General features: G+C 36.1%; 1 protein-coding gene across 1 annotated transcript in view; it reads right to left on the bottom strand.

Annotated features, from left to right (window-relative positions):
* The window catches only part of KCNH6 (potassium voltage-gated channel subfamily H member 6), a 114,329-nt gene extending 99,672 nt beyond the window's left edge, over positions 1 to 14,657 (bottom strand). Inside the window, exon 1 of the mRNA XM_029287229.1 lies at positions 14,582 to 14,657. Coding sequence (XP_029143062.1) covers positions 14,582 to 14,657 — 76 coding nt within the window. The remainder of the gene's footprint in view (positions 1 to 14,581) is intronic.
* Positions 14,658 to 23,087: the final 8,430 nt, after the last annotated feature.

Here is a 23,087-nt window from a genome sequence, read left to right on the forward strand (position 1 = left end):
AATACCGTTGCTGCAAGAAGCAGATTTGCTCCTAGCTGAACCATGTTTCTTTGAAATCCCTAATCATGGGTATTGTAGATAGTTGCACCAAAAACCATGAAATATTTAGCCATGCCTAACTAAGTAGGATATGAATATCATGTTCAGATGAGATAAAGAAAAAGAAGCACACAGGTGGTAGATTGACACTTTCTGCTTGTCCCATTGCTAGTATGGATCCCCATTGCTTGCAGGAATGAAGAAATCAATGATGCTGTCCTCCTGCCACTCCCAGCCTACTGCCTATGCTTCCCACACCTGTGTTTTATAAGCTTGATTTAAAATGGTTGCTTTTTAAAAACTTGAGCCGTCTTAAGCCTTTCAGATGGTCTCCAGTGCTTTGTTTTGGACTAGCCTCAATTCTGATAGGCTGCATGACCCTCCCCTCCCAGTGACTGGTAACTGCCCTGTGCAGCCATTTTGACCTACTTTCTCTGCTATGTTCTCTGCATTTTTAATAAGGAGGTGATTGATCCATCAATGGCCTGTTAAATCACTGCACTATCCTCACCGCTGGAGACTTATGCTCCCTCCAAATTCTTACATCTCCCACTAGACATGCATTCAGTTTCTGCCCAGGATGGATGAAGTGTACTCCCCTTGTTTTCTTGTCTCCTGCACTCACTACAGGTGGTCCTTGACTTACAACCTTTCAAAATTACTACAGCACTGAAAAAGTGACAAGACCATTTTTCATGCTTATGACTGTTGCAGCATCCCCATGGTCATGTGATCAAAATTCAGACACTTGGCAACTGACTCATATTTATGACAGTTGCAGTGCCCCAGGGTCATGTGATTCCCTTTGGTGACCTTCTGACAAGCAAAGTCAACGAGGAAGCCAGATTCACTTTGCAGCATGTTACTAACGTAACAACTCAGTGATTTACTTAACAACTATAGCAAGAAATGTTGTAAAATGGGGAAAAACTCACTTAATAACTATCACTCTTAGCAACAAAAAGTTTGGACTCAATTGTGGTAATAAATCAAGGACTACTTGTATTATAAAGTTCCTCTTCCCTTAGTTTTACAATATGCATATTTATGTTGGAAATAGGAACATTAGTTTTTTGTTCCTATGAAGTTGTTGATGCTACATGTAGTTTCCATTTACATGATTTTAGAATGAAAGAACAAGTTGTCTCTGTTGCTTTAATTACTGTAGCATCAAAACAGGAATGTTATTATAAAGAGAGAAATAAAAAGTCAGGCTTAGAGTCAAATGAGATAATGTGGAAAAGGGGATGGGAAGGCATCTATATGTGCAAACATCTGTGAAGGAAGGCAAAGGAAAGGTGCAAGGACTAATAAGGAGAGAAATCCCTAAAAGGAAAAGCAAGGAGGCCCTGCAGAACCAGCGCACACCGAGGCTCGCCTTTCCTACATGGTGGGAAGGGCAAGCAGCAGATGAAAAATCACCTGGTTCTTGTGGTGGATACAGTCCACACTGAGCAAACCCCATTACTAATCCCCTCCAATCCAGGATTTCTGAAGTTGATTTAAGAAACAGCTGGGAGCATCGTGAGAGACAAGCAGCTTAGTCTGCAATGCAGAATTGCCTTCAGTGATGGATAACTAAAAAAATAAGCCTGTCTCTGACTTACAATTGGTTGCTTAATGATTGTTTGAAGTTATGACAGAAAAAAGCTACTTATGACCCATCCAGGAAGTTATGATTGCTGCACTGTTTCTGCAGTCACATGACCACACTTCAAGCACTTAGCTCAGGGGTCTTCAAACTTGGCCCTTTTATGACTTGTGGAGTTCAACTCCCAGAATTCCTCAGCCAGGCACGCTGGCTGAGGAATTCTGGGAGTTGAAGTCCACAAGTCATAAAAGGGCCAAGTTTGAAGACCCCTGACTTAGCTTGTATTTATGACTGGTTTCAGTGACCTGTGGTCTCATGTTTGTGTTTTATAACTTTTTTTGCCATTTTCTGGCAAAAAACACCTATTTAGCTTATGGATGGGTAGATTTGTATTTCTGACTGTGTGATTCTTGTGGTGACTTACTTAATAACTGTCATAAAATAGTCATAAAATTGAGTCAGGTCATATGGTAACCTGACTTATAACTACAACTACTTACAACCAAAATTCCAGGTTCATTTGTGATTGTTAAGCCAAGGACTATCTGTATATTCAATGCATTTTTATTAGTTCTTAAAAGAAACTTTCCTCAAACTAAGGTCCATCAGATAGGGACAGGCATATCTCCATCTGGAAGTAATGGTACCTAAATGGAACCCTCATGTTCAAGGTGGAAATAGTTACACTGTTAGAGTGGTGTGTCGGTGATAAGAAATCATTGCTTTTTTGCACGTGCATGGATTTTTTGAAATCATCTGGTGGGTCCCCTATAAAAATGGATACTTTTGGGTCCAGCAAAGGCTGCTCTTAATTTTATTTCAATTATTCAATAATTAAACAGCAAGAGCAATCTTGCTGTTTAATATATGCCTTTAAAATAGCAGTTTCTCCACTTTATAATTTAATTGTTTTTGTATTTTAGTTAATTGTCCATGTTATCCACTGCTTATCTCCACAAAAAAGGAAATTTTACAAATGTTGACTTCTTGTTTTCTTGAAAGTGCTATTTTATACTATTTTATACATGCTCACTTAGAAGTAGGCATCACTGAAAACAGTGGGACTTGCTGCTGAATAAACCTATGATTTAGAATATATGCTTTGGGGAGAACCTAAATCATCCAATCTCCTGTTCAGAATAGGAAGCGACCAATTTTTTTCTCAACAGATAATTAAAAAAGCCACAGTCATTAAAAAAAGCCACAGTTCCTCACCCCTGCTCTAGATCATAATATATATGGCCTACTTTTAGTCATTGTAGACACAAAGTAATCTATTGATTTATGTAGAAGTGTTTTTATGACACCTTACTTGCAGTGGATCTAAACAACTTGGTATCGTGAGAGGCTATATCAAACACCTTCCTGAAACTTGGTACATTATACATTACATTACATTACAATTATTGTGTTGCCTTGTGGTTTACCAAACTAATCATTCTGTAATAAAATTTATCTGAACTGATAAATTGTGATTCCCCCCCCCTAAATGCTGCATACTTTCCTTGAACACTTTTTTGACAGATTGACTCCCTCTTCTAAAAGAAGATAGATACAAAGAAGGTATTAAACAGTTCTATTTTTCCATAGCTCCTCATTATTACTTCCCTACCTTCCAGTCTCAATAAATTAACAACTTCCTAGATTTTTTTCTTTATTTTGGATAACCCTTTATTAGATTATGCTTTCCTACCAGATTCAAAATTCTGGCCTTCAGCCTTTCTAATTCTATCCCTACAGGTTTGAATTACTAGTTTGTAATTGTCCTTAGTTATTGCCTCTGCTTCCATTTCCTGTACATCTTTTACTACTCAACTTCTGTCAATGTGCTTGCTGTTCATCAATAGGCCTCTTATCCCTATTTTCCTTTCTTCAGGAAGATCACTTGTAATCTCTTGCATCTAGTATTACACTTTTCAGAGTCTTTCATCCCTCTTTGACTTGTTTATTCCTTAAAATGTCAAGCCAGCATAGGCTACCTATGTTTTGTCCCATTTTACTAAAATCTGTCTTTTGAAAATCTTTTTCTGTCCTTGTTATTTTGAACTCCAACATAACATAACCTGTTTTGTCTAAGATGCTTCACATTTTGAGTTCATCAATCAATTCTGCTTTATTTGTCAGTGCTAAGATCAGAAGAGCTGACCCTGTTGATTCTTTTTCCATCATTTGAAAAATGAAATTGTCAGCAAAGGAGATCAGAAATTCTTCCATATGTTATCAATATCCTCCACCAGAGCAGGTAGTCCATAATCAAATTCCACAATGGTAACTTTTTTGCTTCTAACTCCTTTATATCTCACCCAGATACTTCCAATAGAACTTCCATATTCAAAACATGAATTCCTCCAAAGCTATGGTTTCTTTCCAGACAGTGTCACTTTACTACCCTTTTTACTGGATCTGCTGAAGAAGTGATATCCTTCAACTTTTACATTGTAGTCATGGGTCTCATGATTTCTATTATACCCATGAGGACATCTTTGCTTTTCTGGTTAGGATGTGCAGTTCTAAAATGTCTAGTTGTTTCTTTCACTGGACTAATTAAGATAGCATTAAGGTGTGCATTGACTCTCCTTAAACAACAAGAACATCAATAATTGAGGGATGACCACTGTGGCTGCTCAAATGCGGTGTTTAACAGTTTTATCAAGAACACTCATGATTAGTTAAATGTGAAGAAAGAGAAAAAAAGGAAATCTACTGAATGTTCTGTGAACAAGCTATTAAGCAGAACTTTGATGGGTACACGATAGGGACATGTACAGTTATGAACAATATAAAGAGAATGAATAGAAACAAATTATTCTGCGCCTCCTAAAAAAGCAGAAAAGAACTTCAAGCTGCTCAGATATGGTATTGATTAATTGAGGGACTTCATTTTATTTTACTGTATCTGATTCTGCATTCTCTCTGTGAACAGATCCAAAAGAACAAGATTTCTAGTTGAATTTAAATGTGTTTTGTTTTTAAAGGTGCAATTTTCCAGCAAGGGAAAAGAGGCTACATTTACTTTTTTTCAAATTGAATGTGATCATATTTTATTTTCTCCCTCCTTCCCTCCCTCTATTAAAGGGTCTTAGCATGGAGGAATTTGTCTTTTAAAACCATGCATTTGGGAAACATACACAGCAAAGGATTAAAACAATGTGATGCGTAGAAAGTATGCTGAAAATCAGTTGAATGTTTGTTTATAATGAGATATTCTGAATGTAGCAGGTTACTTTATTGTTTTTTTAAAAGCAATATAATTAATCCTACTATCGTAGACATGACTTTTAGCCATCCGGGTTTATGCCCACATTGAAAATAAATATTTTCATAAAATAGATTTGTAGCAGATTTCCTATAAACAAAAAGGTTATATGAAATTCATAGATAGAATATGATGGATTTGCCAGTTTTGTGAAAAGCAAATCAGTTATGGATAATAGGCCTTCCAAAAGACATTTGGCTAGTTTCTCAGAGGAAAAAGTACTTGATTTAAGTGGACCGTCTTGATTTGATTAAGATAATTATCAAATTATTACAAAATATATCATAAACAGTTGCAAGGAAGTCTTCATTGTGTTAGGATTGACTAAGGGACTTCTTCAAATATCTATTTTTGGCAATTATTTGTCTTGTCTTCCTCCCAATCTTTTCTGTTTACCTTGTGAAACATAAAGGCCTAGATTGAGACTAGCTGTAATAATAGAATCTTGTAAATCTGATTGTGTTGTACTTCCTCCTCCTTATGGTTCAGTGAATTAAGAAAGTATCTGGCTAAGCAGCTTCCAAACATTGTGTGGAAGCATATCTGGACTTAAACAATGTTTTGCCCCTTATTGTCATGGCAACAGAGCTATCTCTGTCAAAGACATGTTCTCTACAATCTTTGACATTTTAATTTTTTTGTACTTTTGTGTACTTTTTGTCGCTTGGATGAGAATGATTATGAACAGAGTCTAAGTAGTATTCTTAATACTAATTAAATCTTATTCTCTCACTAGAGACACAAATCAACTTGTGAGAAATTCTATCCCATTTGGTGGTTTTAAGATAAGCCTAACAAAGATCAGCTTCCTGAAGTCTCCACTGTTAATGATGTGTGATGGAGTTTGAAATCCTAATATTTTGGATTTCAATAATTTGATTTCTTCAACCCATACTCATTTCATTAAATGTAAATTGAGAAATAAGATTACCTGTTAGGACTAATGGTTGAAACAAGTGTTTTATTGTAAGAGCTGTTGGAAATATGTTTATTAAAACTTACTGTTAGTAAATGTTAGTAATTTTTTCATAATGTTTGTACAATAATATTGATGTGTAAAAGTAATTATTAATACTGGATAACTGCTTGATGTTTATGGTATGATATAACTGATCGTTACATAAACTGTTAAAATACTGGACTGTTAAAATGCTCTATTTCGGGATTATCTGATATGTTATAATTAAATGTGGTCTTAATATTAAAGACTACATGTTTATGAGTCAAATCATAACACCCAGTTTAGTTTAATTAGTATGTTTGATTAGGTTTGGAGATAAAGATACAGATTAAAATTTCTTTCTTTTTTATAGCTGTGTTATTGGACAAGAAAATAATCTAGAAAAAACAAAATGTACAGAATTTTAACATAAATTCTGTATAAACAAGAATTAAAACAACAGTATCAAGAAGAAAACAAAGAAACCTATATTTATTTACATATAAAACACATAGAAAGAGAAATGTTTTAAACATCAATGATGTATAGTTGATTTGGTTTGTATCACTAGAGCTTGATGATATAGATTTAAGTGGAATTTTATGCCATAGAAACTTGCAATTAGATTTGTTAAATTCATATCTCAAATCTTTTTTTTTTAGTTTTTTAAGACATTCAGGAGAACCTGTCATGCTTGATATAAGACTTTTATATAATATTAATGCAATTTCCTTGATTTTAAATGAAACAGAAGTTCATCATTTTTCAAGTGTTGTCAATGGACAGCACCTTATAATCTTAGAAAGGGATGATTGAATTTGTCTCATTTGAAACCACATGGGAACTTGCAAAATATATTCAGCAGAAATAGCTTTTTCATCAATATGCAGTATCTAATCCAGTAATTTTCTCTATTTCTCTCTTCTTTGTATTGAATAAATTTAGTGTCATGCATGAAAAAGAAAATAAAAAAAACCAAGAGAAAATAGAGGTCAGCAACCAAGAATAATTTCTGTCTTTCCCAAATTTATATCAAATAGGTGTAAATTTATGAATTTAATTATTTAGTATCAGGAAAAAATGGTCTTGCCCTAGGATATGAGTAGTTCTATTTTAACCCAATTAGGTCCATTCATAACTATCTGACAGGCTCCTTTTTTCCCTTTGGCATGGAGTAGACTTGATGACCTTGGGCCAGTCACCATTATTTCCCAATCACAGTCTATTTGACAAGATTGTTCTAATAAAAGGTTATTATAATTCAGGATGAAACTAGAGATAGTCCTCAATTTACAACTATAATGCAACATGCCTATTATGGTTGTTTTTGTAGTTATAAAACAGAACAGAATAACAGAGTTGGAAGGGACCTTGCAAGTCTTTTAGTTCAGCCCCCTGCTCAAGTAGGAGACTCTATGCCATTCCAGACAAGTGGCTGTCCAGTCTCTTCTTAAAAGCCTCCAGCGATAGAGCACTCACTACTTCTGAAGGCAAGCCATTCCACTGATTAATTATTCTCACTATGAGGAAATTTTCCCTTAGTTCTAGGTTGCTTCTCTCTTTGATTAGTTTCCATCCATTGTTTCTTATCTTGCCTTCTGGTGCTTTGGAGAATAGGTTGACAACCCCCCCTTCTTTGTGGCAGCCCTTCAAATATTGGAACACTACTATCATGTTGCCCCTAGTCCTTTTCACTAGACTAGCCATACGCAATTCCTACATCTGTTCTTCATATGTTTTAGCTTCCAGCCCCCTAATCATCTTTGTTGCCCTTCTCTGCACTCTTGCTAGAGTCTCATCATCTTTTTTATAATATGGTGACCAAAACTGGATGCAGTATTCTAAGCATGGTCTTACTAAGGCTTTATAAAGTGGTACTAAAACTTCATGTAATCCTGACCAAATCCCTGTATTAATGCAAGCTAGGATTGCATTGGCTTTTTTGGCTGCTGTTGCACACTGCTAGTTCATATTTAAATTATTATCCACTAGGACTCTAAGATCCCTCTCATAGTTACTGCTATTGGACCATGTGTCACTTAATATGTACCTGTACATTTGGTTTTTCTTGCCTAAGTGTAAAACCTTACTTTTCTCTACATTGAATTTCATTTCGTTAGATAGGGCCCAGTGTTCAAGTCTGTCAAAATCCATTAGGATTTTGAGCCAATCTTCTGGGGTGTTGGCTATTCCTGCCAGTTTAGTGTCATCTGCAAATTTGATGAGTTCCCCTTATATTCCCTCATCTAAATCATTTATGAAGATATTGAAGAGTACTGGGCCTAAAACAGAACCTTAGAGTACCCGTCTGCTTTCTACCCTCCATGTAGATGTAGTTCCATTAAGAACTACACATTGAATGCAGTTTGCTATGGGCTGGTTTTGCCAAAACCTGGTAGTAAATGCCTGCTTTGGAAAAAATATTGTAAACATGTTCAAGTGACTGTGGGATAGCTGTAAATGTGGCTGGATATCAACTGCCTGAAATGTGGTTAAATTACCATGGGAGAGGGCAGCTATCATAACTGGATTGTAAATACTCCTAGGGAGGTCTGTCATAAGTTCAAATGGAATTGTATTCTGAGTGGCTCAAGGTTGACTCAGCCTTCCATCCTTCCGAGATCAGTAAAATGAGGACCCAGATTGTTGGGGGCAATATGCTGACTCTGTAAACTGCTTAGAGAGGACTATTGCTACTGCTATTGCTATGGGAGGAATATAGTATGTAAGCACCTTGAGCTCCTTGGAAGAGGAATATGTCATAAAACATGGCATAATAAATAAATGATTATGAAGAACTGTGATGGTGCAGTGTAAGAATGCAGTTTTGCAGGCTGACTGTGCCTACTGCCAAGAGTTTGATCTTAATTGGCACAAGGTTGTCTTAGCCTTCCATACTTTCGAGGCCAGTAAAATGAGGACTCAGATTGCTCCAGGCAATATGCTGACTTTGTAAATGACTCAGAGAGTGCTGTAAACTAAAGCACTGTGGACTGGTGTTTAAGTTCAAGTGCTATTGCTATTGCTATTGCTAAATGATGTGCTTGAAAATGTTCTGTTGAGGTCAACTGAGTGGAAGTATGGTCTTCAGCTTTAGTACCTCTTTTATTAGCATCTGTTTTTTATAGTCATAGAAAGATATATAGCACAGGTAGTTATTAGCACAGTCCTAATTAATTTCGGATTACTGCATCCATCTGTAGGGCATTTTTTCCAGTTTTCATTATATTTTGTTTCTATTCCTATCCAAGGTTGAGTAAGAGTAATTGTTTTTTTAAAGCAATACTATTGAAGTAGTGAAAAGAATAATTTGAGTCAATATTAGATTTTTTTAATTGTGCAAAACATCTCTTTCTTTCTTTCTTTCTTTCTTTCTTTCTTTCTTTCTTTCTTTCTTTCTTTCTTTCTTTCTTTCTTTCTTTCTTTCTTTCTTTCTTTTTTCTGAACCAGAATAATATTTTATGTGTTCTGCTTTGAAACCTTTCCCCCACATGTGTGAATTCTAGTTATGATAACACAGTGCTCAGGGAAAGGCACTACAGCCTGTGAGTCATTCTCTTCTTTATGATCACTTCACACATTCCAGAGTTGAGGACTGGCACTGAAAGGAGTTCCATAACTTAGCTCTGATGTTCTCTAAGTTAAGAAGTAGACAGTTCCCAAAATATATAAGGCTTTCAAATCTCTCTATTTTGGAAAGCCTGTGATTGTGATTACTGCAATTTCCCAAGGGAAAAATATTTTTCAGATATGATCAGAACAGATTGTGGCTGAAGGGAACTAATTTGGACTAGGCACATTATCAAGATTTAGCTAGCTAATAGCTTGATTTCCCAAAAAATATTTAATCAGAAAAGCAAGGCTCACTATGTCCAAAATAAGTAATTGTTGTTAAATATGTTTAGAATTAAAATATTTACAGCAGGGTGATATGATTTTCAGACTGAAAATGCTCTTTCAACTTTGGAAAGACCTGGGATATCATTCTCAACAACTGATGTGGCAGCAATTTGTGCATTTCTGGTTCCAAGTATATTTACAGCAGAAACAGCTTCTTCTTCCCCTGACTGTCACAAAGTAGATTTAAAAACAGGATTCAATGCATAAAGGAATCTTTAGTACAAGAAGGAAAGTCTCCCATATTCAAGTCCTTGCTACAAAAATTACTGCAAAATGCAAATAGAAATTCAGAAGCATTTTTCCAGTAGTGCATAATTATTTGGCAATACCTGGATGGGCTTGTTTGGTTTAGAAGCTAAGTAGGAGTGGTCCAAAGTAAGAGTTAAGCTTTGAATAGGAGTCTGGGAGAGGATACCAGAGCTGTAGAATAAGGCAGAGAATTAAAATGCATCCCTTAAGAAGACTGTGACAAATAATTTTATATTGAATAATTTTTATAATTTATAATTCTACATTGTTGCTAAGAAAATTGCAAAAATATGTCCATGAAATCATTGGTGGTTAAGTACAACTCAATTTACTTTTTTAAATGATGAAATAGTACCAATATTTTTATATTTTCTACATTGATATGCTACATTATGTGGCACATCCAACATGCTTTTGATTGAATTCTGGAAATTCTTGATTGATCTGAAATCTAGGTGCTGTATTTTTTTAATATCTTATTAATTAATTTAATTTAATTAATACACTTATATGATCACCCATCCTTTTTCTATACTTATGGGCGGCCCAGAGCAACAAGAATAAAAGCATGTAAGAAATCATTAATCCAAAAAATAGCCCATCATTTTTATTTATTTAGATTTCTTTATCCCATCTTTATTATTTTTATAAATAATTGAATATGGCAAGCATTCTTAAAGTCCTTTTTACTCCTGTTTTGCCTACAAAAACAACTCTGTGAGGTGAATTGGGCTGAGAGAGAGTGACTTGCCCAAAGTCACCCAGCCGGTTTCATGCCAAGGTGAAACTAGAACTCCCAGTCTCTAGGTTTCTAGCCTAGTGCCTTAACCACCAGGTCATAAGATAATTGAAAGCACCGACTTAAATAAGAGAGGAGAGAAAGATTCTGTTAATAAAAAAATAAAATATTTGAATTCCCATTAAATTCTAGATGTACTTCCCATTGCTGAATGGATTTTTAATCTCCACAGAGAGGATTTATGCATGATAGATAGGACTTAATAAAAATGTGTTTTTCTGCATTAGAGTGGTCTATTCAATAACCCTATTTTAGAGATAACTGGGTGCAAAAGTTGAAGAAGAGGTAGCTAGAAGTGTCAGCTGTATTAGCCCAGCATAACATCCGTAAATGCATTTCCTCAAGGTCTGCAGGAACATTCCTGCTGTTCTTATTGAGTGTCATTACCTTTTTCCCAAGCAATTGCCATATGTTATTCCTCTGCCATATGTTATTCCTCTGTGGCTGTAGAGAAACCAGCTAGGCTAACTCCACATTATCTTGGCAAAGGCACCAGGAGAGGATTAGATTGCTTACCAATATTTCAGTGAATTAGAGCTTAAAGCAGAATGGATGAGTAGGAAAGTGGATAGCTGGCATATATGTATATAAAGATGGAGAGGTTCGCAGTAAGAATGGCAAGTTATATAAAGATTCCGCCACTATAAAGTGCTTGATGCCTATACATTTATTCAAGGAAAACAAATATCTATAGCATGCTTTCAGTTTAAAAGAGGACAGAACAATTATATTGGGGATGGGCTAAATTTTCTTTCTTTCTGTTTTCCTCTCTACTTTTCCAATGCCATTTGCTCCCCCTTATCTGTCTCCTTAATGCCTTCTTAATGCATTCCTTAATCCTCTAAGGAAGCTTTAGATTCACCAAATAAAACCACTCAAATTTCCAAAGAATGCCTTTGATTTGGTAGATCTAAAGTGATATTAGACCACTTGCCATTTTTCAGTCCTTCATCTATCCACAGAAATGGTTTTCCCTTCTAAAGCTACCTGACTTCTGCCAGGATTTGAAACAACTTTTCAAGGAGATTTCAAGGATCAAACTTGCTGAAGTAATTAGTCTGTGTTTCCAACAAGGTGTGGATAGTCCCTTGGTCAAAACCCCACAACCCATTATATCCAGGAATTCCTAAAGTTTTGTTATCATTAAGCAGAAATTATTCAATATCCTTCAAGCTGGGTGAAAATAATGCCTCTTCAAAGAAGCCATTTACCACTTGTCATCCAGTGTTCTGGAATTCCAAAGTAGCATAAAAAAGCCTATTTCTCTATTTGAGACCTTATCTCCAGCTGTGATTCTATCTGGAACAAAGAGAGCAACCTCCACATTTTGATGATTGAGAACAGGGCTGTCCCTGAAAGCTGTTTGAAAACTTCAATCAATACAAGACACACATACTAGATTACCGATTTAACTGGGATTGATTATTAGGAACATCTCAGGGTGCTTTAACACTTTTCTTTAAAGCATTATACAGCTTAAGACCTGCCTACATTTGCTTTTAAATCACTCCAATCCTAAATTGGAATCTTTGGAGATACTCAGGGTTAAGTGAGTATGGACTGGGAAGAAATTTTCATTTTACCTTGCAAGATTTTGCCTGTTAAATTTTCTCTCCAAGTAGGCTTGCCTAAGCACTGTTTGGAAGCATTTGTTTTCTTCTCTATTCTACTACAGACTTTTTTTTTTGTTACAAGCACTTCTGCTACTAAGTAAAGTAAAATAATGTGCCAACTTGTAGAGCATCCTCAATGCTGTCCGGAAACCTCCCAATGCAAAGATATTTCCATGATGCTGTCTAAGAATCTTCAGATGTGACATAAAATAATTGAGTCTAATCAACTAAAAGGGGATGCTGGTAAAACAATTAAATGGATACAAATTTCCAGATGAAATAATAAAAAAACTTAACGTATGGTATTGTTCTAAATTCAGCTTCCAAGGCAAATGGATGACAGTACAGATATTTTGTTGAAATGCACATCAATATTAGTCAACAACAGCCAATTATCTTTACATAATGGGTTAAAGAATACTGCCTTGCGTTCCTTAAAAAAAAAGGATGAACATTCAAAAAAGGAATCTGGCTTTTTGGTTTAAATTCACAGGCATTCTTATTCTGTTAAGGTTTACATAAGTACATATCAAAGGAAATTTCTGTATAGTGAGAGGGACAATTTGTTTAAAAACTTTACTAAAACAAGTGTAAGGAAGATTGTGTAATGTCCCTGAACAAGCCACACTGATTTGAAATATGCTTAGCTTTTTGATTCATGGGTAGAAAAATGAAACAAGCTATTTAAATTAAAATATATTATAAATATGGTCACACAAAGTAAAGCTTCCCTTGAACTTAATTCCTGGTAATTATATGTTTCCTGTGGCAGCAGTAAACTGCCCTTGGATTTCTGCTGGTGTCCCGTCCAGGCATTAATCAGGTCCATCCTTTTTGGGCTTTTTCAGTTCAGTGTAATGGACCAGACATAATGAAAACAAATGCACAATTGATCTAATTTGTGCTAAAGCACAATCAGTATGATTGTTATTAGTGTCTCTGTAGTTTAAGTATATTCATCTAAAACAGCTATTGCCTTTTATTGGACAGCCAACAGAATTGGTGCAAAAATTATTTCTATGCCAATTGGAGATACTATGGATAGAAATATTATTTAAATACAGTGTGTATATAAAATTGGCAAAATATTTCTGAAGTTTGTTACTTTGCAAATCCCTGTGAATTAAATTTATGTCATTCTCATTTTAAAGCTATGAAGATGAGAATGAAATAGTGGCTTGCCTGTCAATGCTTACTGAGTAAGTTGGCTGTATGACTCCTCTCTTAGATCCAGTTATATCAATATAGACTTTTTTTGGGAATTTGGATTTTGTTCTCTAGGTACACTTGTGGACAATACTGCAAGTGTGAAGTATACTAGCATTTACAGACTATGCTACTTTTCTGCTTGCTAGACTGTATCCTGTCACTTTTAGCAAGCATCATTTATATAATTATTAAATGTGACTGGATATAATCTAGAACATAACAAAATATAACATTAAAGTATCTGTGTGTGTGCATATAAAAATTCATTTTCAGTAAAAATTCATGGAACTGGGAAAACTGATTTCCTTTGGCCATTGGAACACATGATGTAAGTAGAATGCTCAGATAATTGATGTTTTAGGATGTTATAAGGCTTTAACATATTTATGCTGCAATCTTATACATAATTACTGGAAATAACATAAGTTATGCTTACCATTTAATAAACAAATATGGGTTGCACTGTTAACCATAATACCTCCTAGGCAGATAGACAGAACAACAGTATTTTTTTATAGTATTGTGAATGTTATCAAGTGAATTTCTGCTTTATAAATAACATTCATTTCACAAATTCCCATTGAACACACTACATGACAAAGTGCTATTTTAATTAAAGTTATGTTTTGTTGATAAATTCAAAGATTGATAAATCTGGCAATTGTTCTCTTAATATTAGTAAAATTAATTTCATATTTTTACATATCAATTCATACACAGAACCCAAATGGTCCAGTTTTAAAATTTGCTGGGCATAGATATGATTTTAGTAATATTGAAGGGAATAGACTACTCTGACATTCATGAAGTTTCAAGAAGTAATTAAGCAACACTCTTAATATATCCTGTCACCAAGCTTTCCATTTCCAGACACACAGTTCACAACAGTGCTGACAGGCAAAAAATAGAGCGTTTACCCTGCTAGTTCTGACCTTCAAGTAGAACAAACATAGAGATTGAAAGTCAAGAGAAATGTTTTACTCACTTTGTCCTTCAAATTTTCTGATGATTGTATCCAAATAGGTGTTCTGAGGGGCCACATGCCCTCTCCTGACAGGCATTTTCAAATTTTTGTTCACATCCAATGGGAAAGAGAAATGCCACTCTGTTCAGTAAGATCCTCTGGTTTTGAGTAGAAAGATGGAAGAAGCTTGAGCTCTGCTCTGAGAAACCAAGGGGTAGTTAGCTAACAGGCCCTTGCCTCTTGTACTCTCCTGCTTGGTAGCTGTGAAGAGAGCAAAGATTCCCTTCTTGTACCCATATCCCTCCCTTAATTTTCTTTAGCTTCTGACCAATACAATTTCACCAAGGGCAGGAGGGGGAGAGTTGAAAGAAACACTAGAGGAAAAGGGGTGGGGATTTCCTTTTTCTTTTCTTTTTAATGATGATGCTTAGTCATCAGTGTCCCATTCCATATGTGGCTGTCTCAAAGACTTGTCAGCAGCAACAGCTGTTAATCTGACAATAACCAGCAGCCACTTCCCTTCTCTCTTTTTGGGATCCTAAATAGACGTGGAACCGAAAAAACTCACGGGAAGAGAGATGTTTCTTTGTCTATAATTCAATGCGGAAGAAGCTGAAGAAAAGATTGGGGCTTGGAAGGAGAGACGCACGTCTTTGGGAGGGGTCTCCTTGTCGCTCCGTCTTTCTGTTCCTTCAATGTTCGGACCGCAAGAATAAGTTTGGAATCGATGAAAGCAGGAGCTGTTCTCAGGCTGTGGTGCTGAAGAGCCCGCCCGTCCTGGGCAGAATACCACCTGGGTTGCTGGCTGCTAATCTGGGGGCGGAAGGAGAAAAAGCATGAGTAGGAGGAGGAGGCGGTGAAAAGAGGGGAAACAAGAAAGCACATTTGCAAGGTTTTGCAGACATTGGTTCACTTTCAGCTGTACTTACAAACCGGGTTTCTTGGCATTTTGCAATATAGCCACTTGTTTGGTAACTGGGAAAGAAAATGGAACAAACAAAAGATTCCATCCACCAATCACTCCAGAGATAGAGAGCTAATCGGCGCTTCTTCATAGTTAACTCACCACCTTATAGATGAACAAACGAAGTGGAAGAAAACTATTGTAATAATTCTGCCATTAGCTTTAGGCCTTATTCCGTTATTTTGTTTGACATATTTTTGGAAAACCACTGTAACAGGAAGCAGGTTTCCATGCAGTTGCTCATAAGGATCATAAAACAGGGTATTTTTTTTTTAAATGTTTCCTACTGATCCTAACTGTAATAATTGTGGGTCAATATCCTTTCTTCTAAAATTGAACATTGGTAATGAGCTTAATAGTGGTGAAGATTTGTCAGTTATAAAATTACAAACTAATTGTCAGTTATATATTACAAATTAAAAGAAATATCAATTATATCTTTATGGGTATGTAGCATGACATTATTCAGAAGTTTTGGACTAGAACTTCACAATCCCTAATTCAGGGTTGTCAAACTGCCGGCCCATGGGCCGGATGGGTCATGCCGAAACCGCACCCACCCCATTGCCGGCAATGGAGAAAAAGTCACGATATGTCACGACACATCATGTGACGTTGCGAGTTTGACACTCCTGCCCTAGTTGTTCATATGCTGGCTGGGGCTTATGAGTCCAAAACTTTCAGAAGGCATCAGGTTGTCTAGTCTATCCCAATCCCAAATTGCCATTGTCATTTATGGATCATAATCAGATTAATCTATATTACTTCAGCATATTGTAGATCTGCTCTTTAAAAAGGATTTGGAAACTTCAGCTATGGCAAAATGTCAGTTTATTGGCTGGAACTTTGCAATGTAATAGTAAAATCCAATAAAGATATATGTTTATTCAATCATCTCAGCTGCCTTTTTGACTCTAGGCATGAGTTTTAGAGATAACATCTTTTATACCTCTAAAAAGTTGAAACCTAACAACTTTATGGACTATTTTCTTTCCACATACAAGAAAGCATTGCAGGAGTATAAAGTTATTTTTCCTGGGATTGTGATTATCTTGGGCGGTCCTGTTAAATGCTTGGAGGTGTACTTCAGAATCATTTGTAGATCCCTTCTTGTCAAATATTGAAATATTGACTGTCTATTGCCTCAGATCTGGGATTGACAGAGTCTACTAATATTTTCCCATATGATTCATCCCTATAATTATAGGCATCTCTCTGACTTTTGAAATGGCCTTATACCAGGGGACAATCTTTAAGAGGAGGAATATTAGCTGCAGTTCTTTTCTTCTCAGCTTCATTAAAATGTAGCATTGAAGAATGGACATTTTATGTCTGTTCTTATGTTTATTCTGTGTGGTTTATCAGGTATTACATTGGCCTATTTTTTCTTTGTCTTGTCCTTTCTTGTCTTTGACTTAGCCTTGGCAAGTTCTGTCTGGACAAGTTCCTGCAGTTTTCTTGAGAAGATTTCAGAAGTGGTTTGCCAGAGACTCTGTCCTAGGATTCAGAGAAAGAGACCAGCCCAATCTTAGCTGCTTGGCTTTGTGACTGAGGACGGAGTAGAACTCTGCATCTCCTGGTTTTTAGGCGGATGCCTTCACCATTAGACCAAACAGGCTCTCAAGAACCTGTTGGACATGAAGATTGTGAGCACGGTCACCTGCTTTTTTGATCCATGCTCCTCCTGATTTGTCAAAACAGCCTTGGGGGTGTCATGGAGGTGAGTTCTTTTTCCCCCCTTTTTTTCCTTTGCCTCTTAAAGAGGCTGTGGTTCACCCACTCCTCAAGAAACCATTGCTAGACCACATTATTTTGGACACTTTTCATCTAGTATCAACCCTTCATTTTTGGGGAAGGTAATAAAGAAACTTCAAAGGATCTTGGAGGAAGTGGATTATCTGGATTGCTTTCCAGTCAGGATTCAGACCCAGGTAAGGGACAAAAATGGCATTGCTTGTGCTTATGGATGACCTTTAGTGTGGTCAGATGGGGGAGTAAATCCATTACTGCTCTATTTGACCTCTCAGCAGCTTTCAATATTGTCAAGCATTCTGCATGTGACCAAAACCACCATGAAAGCACTCTGCATAGTGTTTCTGGTCATGTATAGAGTGTGTTTGGACAGAGAGTAACAGCAATGTTTTCCCCAAAGCTGTGAAAAAAGTAATGCTGAGAAGAGGGTTTTTTTTCCAGTTTGGACTCCAAACTTTCCTGTCCCTGCAGTCCCATTCCCATAGTGAATCAGACCTGCAGCTAAATGCGGCTGCAAACTTTGCGATCTGCATGATGGGCAAGGATTTGAATGCAACGCAAACCCAGCCTTTTCAGTTTTTAAAAAAAGCTAACACCCCATTCCATTGCTTCCCAAAGTGGCCCTTATTTTCAGAGCAATGTGGCTTTAAAAAAAAACTTGCAGCGCTTCCCATTTTGACACTGTCATTATAAGATAGTTTTCTGCTCAATCAAAAATATATGGGTAGCATTTCAGTGCGAGGGAAAGACCAAGAGATAGCTTGGAATTGTGTAGAAGTGTCAGAAAACTTAATATAAAAAATTAAAGTAAAAAGAATGCAAACTGCTCATTGAAGCCATCACAACATTTGTGAAAAAGATGGACTTATTTTCCAACAGGAGGATTCCCCCCCCATGATGTAGCTAAATACAGCAAAAGCGAATGATTTTAGAAATGCATGGCCAAGATTGAGAGAAAATGAATTAGGAAATATTTATTTTGATAATAAATCTCCAGGATCAGACAAATCGTATCTTTAGATACAGAAGGAGGTTGCTTATAAGTTGACCAAACCTTTATAAAACTGTTTTTGAAAAATCCTGGAGCATGAATGAAGTGCCAGATTTCTGGAGAACAGCAAATTCTCCACCTTCAAAAAGAAGGGAAAGTTTCATAGAATAAGCACTTTAAAAATGATAACTGAAAAGATTCAGGAATAGATCATAAAGAAATTAATCTGTAAGAATCTTGAAAATAAACAACTGAGCATGAATTTATCAAGAACAAGTCTTTCCAGAGTAGCCTTATCTCAATTTTTGACTGCATAATTTCCTTTGAAGCCTATGAGAGTACAGAACAGTAGACATAATACATTCTTTATTTCAGCAAAGCCTTTAACTGAATATCTCATGGCAAGAGGATCGTATATGACTGAGGAGGCATGGCCTACTAAAGAGGTGAAGTTGTGAAGTTGACGACTGCAGCTGAGACCAGAAGGTCTATGGTTGAAGTGATTTCCCACATGTACCCCAGATGGCTGCTCCTTACAAACCAAAGTCATTCACAGGTTTGAGTTTCAGAAGATAAATAGATTAGTCCTCTTATTCATAGCCATGGTGTGGAATCTTAAAGGACGCTAAGTTTGCAAGCCTCGCTTTCTGAATCATTTTCAGAAATTGTTTATTAATCATCTTAAAGCTATTAGAGACCTTTGGAACAAGTTTAGCTTCAACAACACCTGATTTTAGCTTCAACTCTGAACAAAATTAATTATAAGCTTAAGAACTTAAAGAATCTGAAACAAACAGCAAAAAGCTAAATAAGATTTTGATCTAAGAAAGTTAAGAATCTAGTTAAATTTGGAATATTGACTTTTACTATAAGATTATGGAATTAGCCAAAAAAATAGCTTCTCATGAAAATCAGTTTATTTTGGCTGTCTTAGGTTATTATTAAATCATAACATATCTTAAGTCATAATAAAGATAAGATATTTTATGAAGGGGAAAAACCCATGCCTGCTTTTTGTGTTGGCATTGGCATATTTTTTTCTATTTCTACTTTTCCCCCTTATTTTTCTTTTGTTCTTGCACTTTTTTATTTCTTGCTATTATCTTTTTTTCTTCAAGTTTAGTTTGTACTAGTTTTTACCGTTGTAATAAAAAACCTTAACAAAAATTATATAAATTATACCCTTCTGCCATTCATCCAAATTGGCATCTTTTTTCAAAATAGGTATCATTTGAAACAAGAAGAGAAACTTTGGTAGAACATTCATTTTAACAGCCGCAATTTTCCTCAACAAAGATAATTGTAATTTTTTCCAATTATTTAAGTCCTTTTGTACTTTTAACCATAATTTCTCATAATTATTTTTATACAATTTTACATTAGAAGCTGTAATATATACTCCCAGATATTTAACCTTTTTCACTATTTCAAAACCTGTCAATTTAAATTTATTTGGGCGGGGAAAAAACCAAGAATTAAATTTAAGATTTAAAGAGGAAAGAGGAGGACTTAAGGTGCCTAATTTGAAATTATACTATGATGCGGTGGTTTTAACATTGGTTAGTGATTGGCTTAATTTAACAAATAAAAGATATGAAGTAGACCTCCCTACCCTGAATAATATACCCACCGTACGTATGAATTAAATATTATTTTTTCAACTGTTCCGAAAATTTAGAGTATAAAATTCTTCACGAAATAACGCACAGACCTTTTTCATAAATTATAAGTTTAATTATAAAATACCAATCTGGGGGATTCCTGGACACGTGATAGAGGGGGTATCTATGTGTGTGAATTTGGATAGGATTTCTTATAAGGAGTTACTTAGAATGGTAGGGAATGATTGGCAATTAAAATCGTTAGCTGAGTTAAAGCAAGAAAATATTGTACAGTCTTGGTTTCAGTATACTCAATTTTTGGTTAGGTGGAAGTTAGATCAAAAGGTTGGTATTACATTAATGGATGAGAATTTGGTAAAACAGATTAAAGATCAAAATCGAGTGCATATAAAGAGAATTTATAATGCTTTAATAGAGATGGATTCAGAAATGGAATTAGTTAAAGATTGTATGGTAAAGGGGCCCCCAAATATTCAAGAACCGATTCCACTGGATATATGGGAGGTAATTTGGGTTAGAAATGTAAAATTTACCCAAGCCCAAAATTTAAGAGAAAATTTTTACAAAATGTTTTATAGATGGCATCTGGATCCTAAAAAGTTGTCTTGTATGTATCCTAATTTACAGCCCAAATGTTGGAGATGTGGTAGCTTGGGTGCTACTTATTTTCATATTTGGTGGACTTGTAGAAATATAAAATCTTTTTGGATTAAGATTTGGTGGAACATTCAAAAGATTTTCAAGAGAAAGATAAAGTTCACTCCACAATTATTTTTGTTGGGTGTTATTACAGATTGTAATGTTAAAGAAACTAACTTGATGTTGAATTTGATAACAGCTGCAAGGTTATTAGTAGGGCAATATTGGAAGAAGGATTGCTTGCCTACTATAGAAGAATGGACGCTTAAAGTGTCAAATTTAGCAGAAATGACTAAGATTTCTGCTTATTTGAAGGATCATTCACAAGAAAGATACATTTCGGTTTGGAGAAGATGGATAGATTATATTCAGAATAAATATGGGACTAAAAAGTTCCATTTAGCCTATGAGTAAATTTTAGAGTATTATTAGTATTAATAGTTTATTATAGTGAAATTTTTATTAGTCTTAATTATATGATATTATTATTATTATTAGTATTGTTTAACAATATTCTATTGTTTAATAATTAGGACACTAATTTGTTTATGTTTTAATTATTATTATTATATTTACGTTAAAGGGGAGTTAAAGCGCATTATGGACTTGGTTATTTATGTAGTTGGTTAATGTTAGTTAGATTATGATTATTATTATGATTATTATATTTGTAACCCTGTATTCAGCTCTGGGAAGTGGGGGAGGGAGAGGGGGGTTTAGGGTGGGTTGGTTTTGGGGTTTATATTGTAACTTTTATAAAACTTTTCAATAAAAAAAATTATATAAATTATATAAAAGTAAAGACACAACAGTTCTGGTTCATTTAACTATTTTGAGCAAAGCCAGAAAGGGAATGTCAATGGTCCCACTTGGTTTATGCAGCAAATAAAGACTCCTGGGACATTTTTGTTTCCAAGAGTATACTTTTACTGAGACAATATGGGTATGAAGTAGCAAAGCCAATTCTAACCACTTTGGACACAAATAGCATACTTAAATGTCCCCTTTTCCCCCTGGTCCTCCCATTGTCACTTTATTCCTTCCAATCAGTATAGGCAATTCAGTTCAGTTTGTTTGGGTAACAAACTGTGCACAGCAGACTTTCTCAGCAGGTGACCTTGGGTCTCAGGCTCCGAGTGGGTGCTCTTTGCATTCCTCCCTCCACTTTATACCTCCCCTACATTGCAATCTATTCCCTCCTGCATTGCTTCTTGTCTGGCTGTGAGCAGGGTTTGCAAAGCAAGCCAAGTCTGAACCATCACATGCAGCCCCTCCCAAAGGAAGAATATTCCTGAAACAGAACAAACATACACACATCATTAGTGGTACATTTTCCTCAGCATTGATTAATGTCCTCTCAGCTTATTTGGATATTTGGTATGGAACTTGGGTGCAAGCTTAGGGGCACAGACATGTGATGCCTCCACCCATTCTGCCTCTGCTAGAGGGAACCCCTTCCACAGGATTAAATATTGCAACTTCCCCTTGTGGATTCAGGAGTCCAGGATCTTCTTAACTTCAAAATATTTTTCTCCTTCTACCCACAGAGGGGGTGGTCCGGTGACTGGTCACAGAGGCAAGCTATGGAAGGTTTCAATAAGCTACAATGAAACACTGGGTGGATGTGTCTAAGGTTCTTTGGCAGCATTAATTCTACGGTCACTTCCCTTCCCTTTCCCATTGCTGATGTCTGGTTGTGAGCAGGGTTTGCATAGTGAGCCGACCACGACACTTCTACTTAGTGGGATCACCCCATTTGGCTGCCTGCTGGGCATTCCATCAGTTCTCTTGCACAATGTTGACCCCTGAGAGGGGGAAGGAATACCTCGACTTCTGCCAACTTTCCCACTCCCTCTGACCATCAGGTCTTTGGCCCCTGGAATGGGGCATTCCTCAGCTGCCCTTTAGCCGCTGTGGGTTACTTGCTCCAACCACCAACTGACAGTGTTTCTCGAGCCAGACTCTCTCCTGGCCTCTTCTTTTCTTCCAGGTCTCTCATTGTCGCCATCATTGCTCAAACTTCCTGGTGGAGTCCAGGCAGGTTATTGCTGTGAGAATTGGCTTATTTGGTTCATGCAGCAAATAAGGACTCCTGGGACAGTTGTGTTTCCAAAAGTATAATTTTCCTGAGTCAACATGGATACGGGACGAGCAAAGCCAATTCTACCGGTTTCACATGCAAATAGCGTAGTTAAACATTTCTCTTTTCCCCTGGCTCTCCCAGCGTCACTTTATTTTCTCCAATCAGTACCATCAGCTCAGTTCAGTTTGTTTTAGGTAACAGACTCTCCACCTAGCAGACTTTCTCATCAGGTGACCTTGGGTCTCAGGCTCCGAGTTGGTGCTCTTTGCATTCCTTCCCCCCCTTATACCCTTCCCCCCTGCAGACTATTCCCTCCCCCTGTTGCTTCTTGTCTGGCTGTGAGTGAGGTTTGCAAAGTGAGCCAAGCTTCAGCCATGACAGGGAAGAGGACAATTCAGGCTCATGCAAGCAATTTCATCCAGTGATGACAGCTTTTTTTTTTTATTGAAAATTTTATAAAAGTTTTACAATGTAAT

This window comes from Protobothrops mucrosquamatus, unplaced genomic scaffold, assembly GCF_001527695.2.
Source record: "Protobothrops mucrosquamatus isolate PMUCROS unplaced genomic scaffold, P.Mucros_1.0 scaffold_257, whole genome shotgun sequence".
In the NCBI taxonomy this organism is placed as follows: Eukaryota; Metazoa; Chordata; class Lepidosauria; order Squamata; family Viperidae; genus Protobothrops; species Protobothrops mucrosquamatus.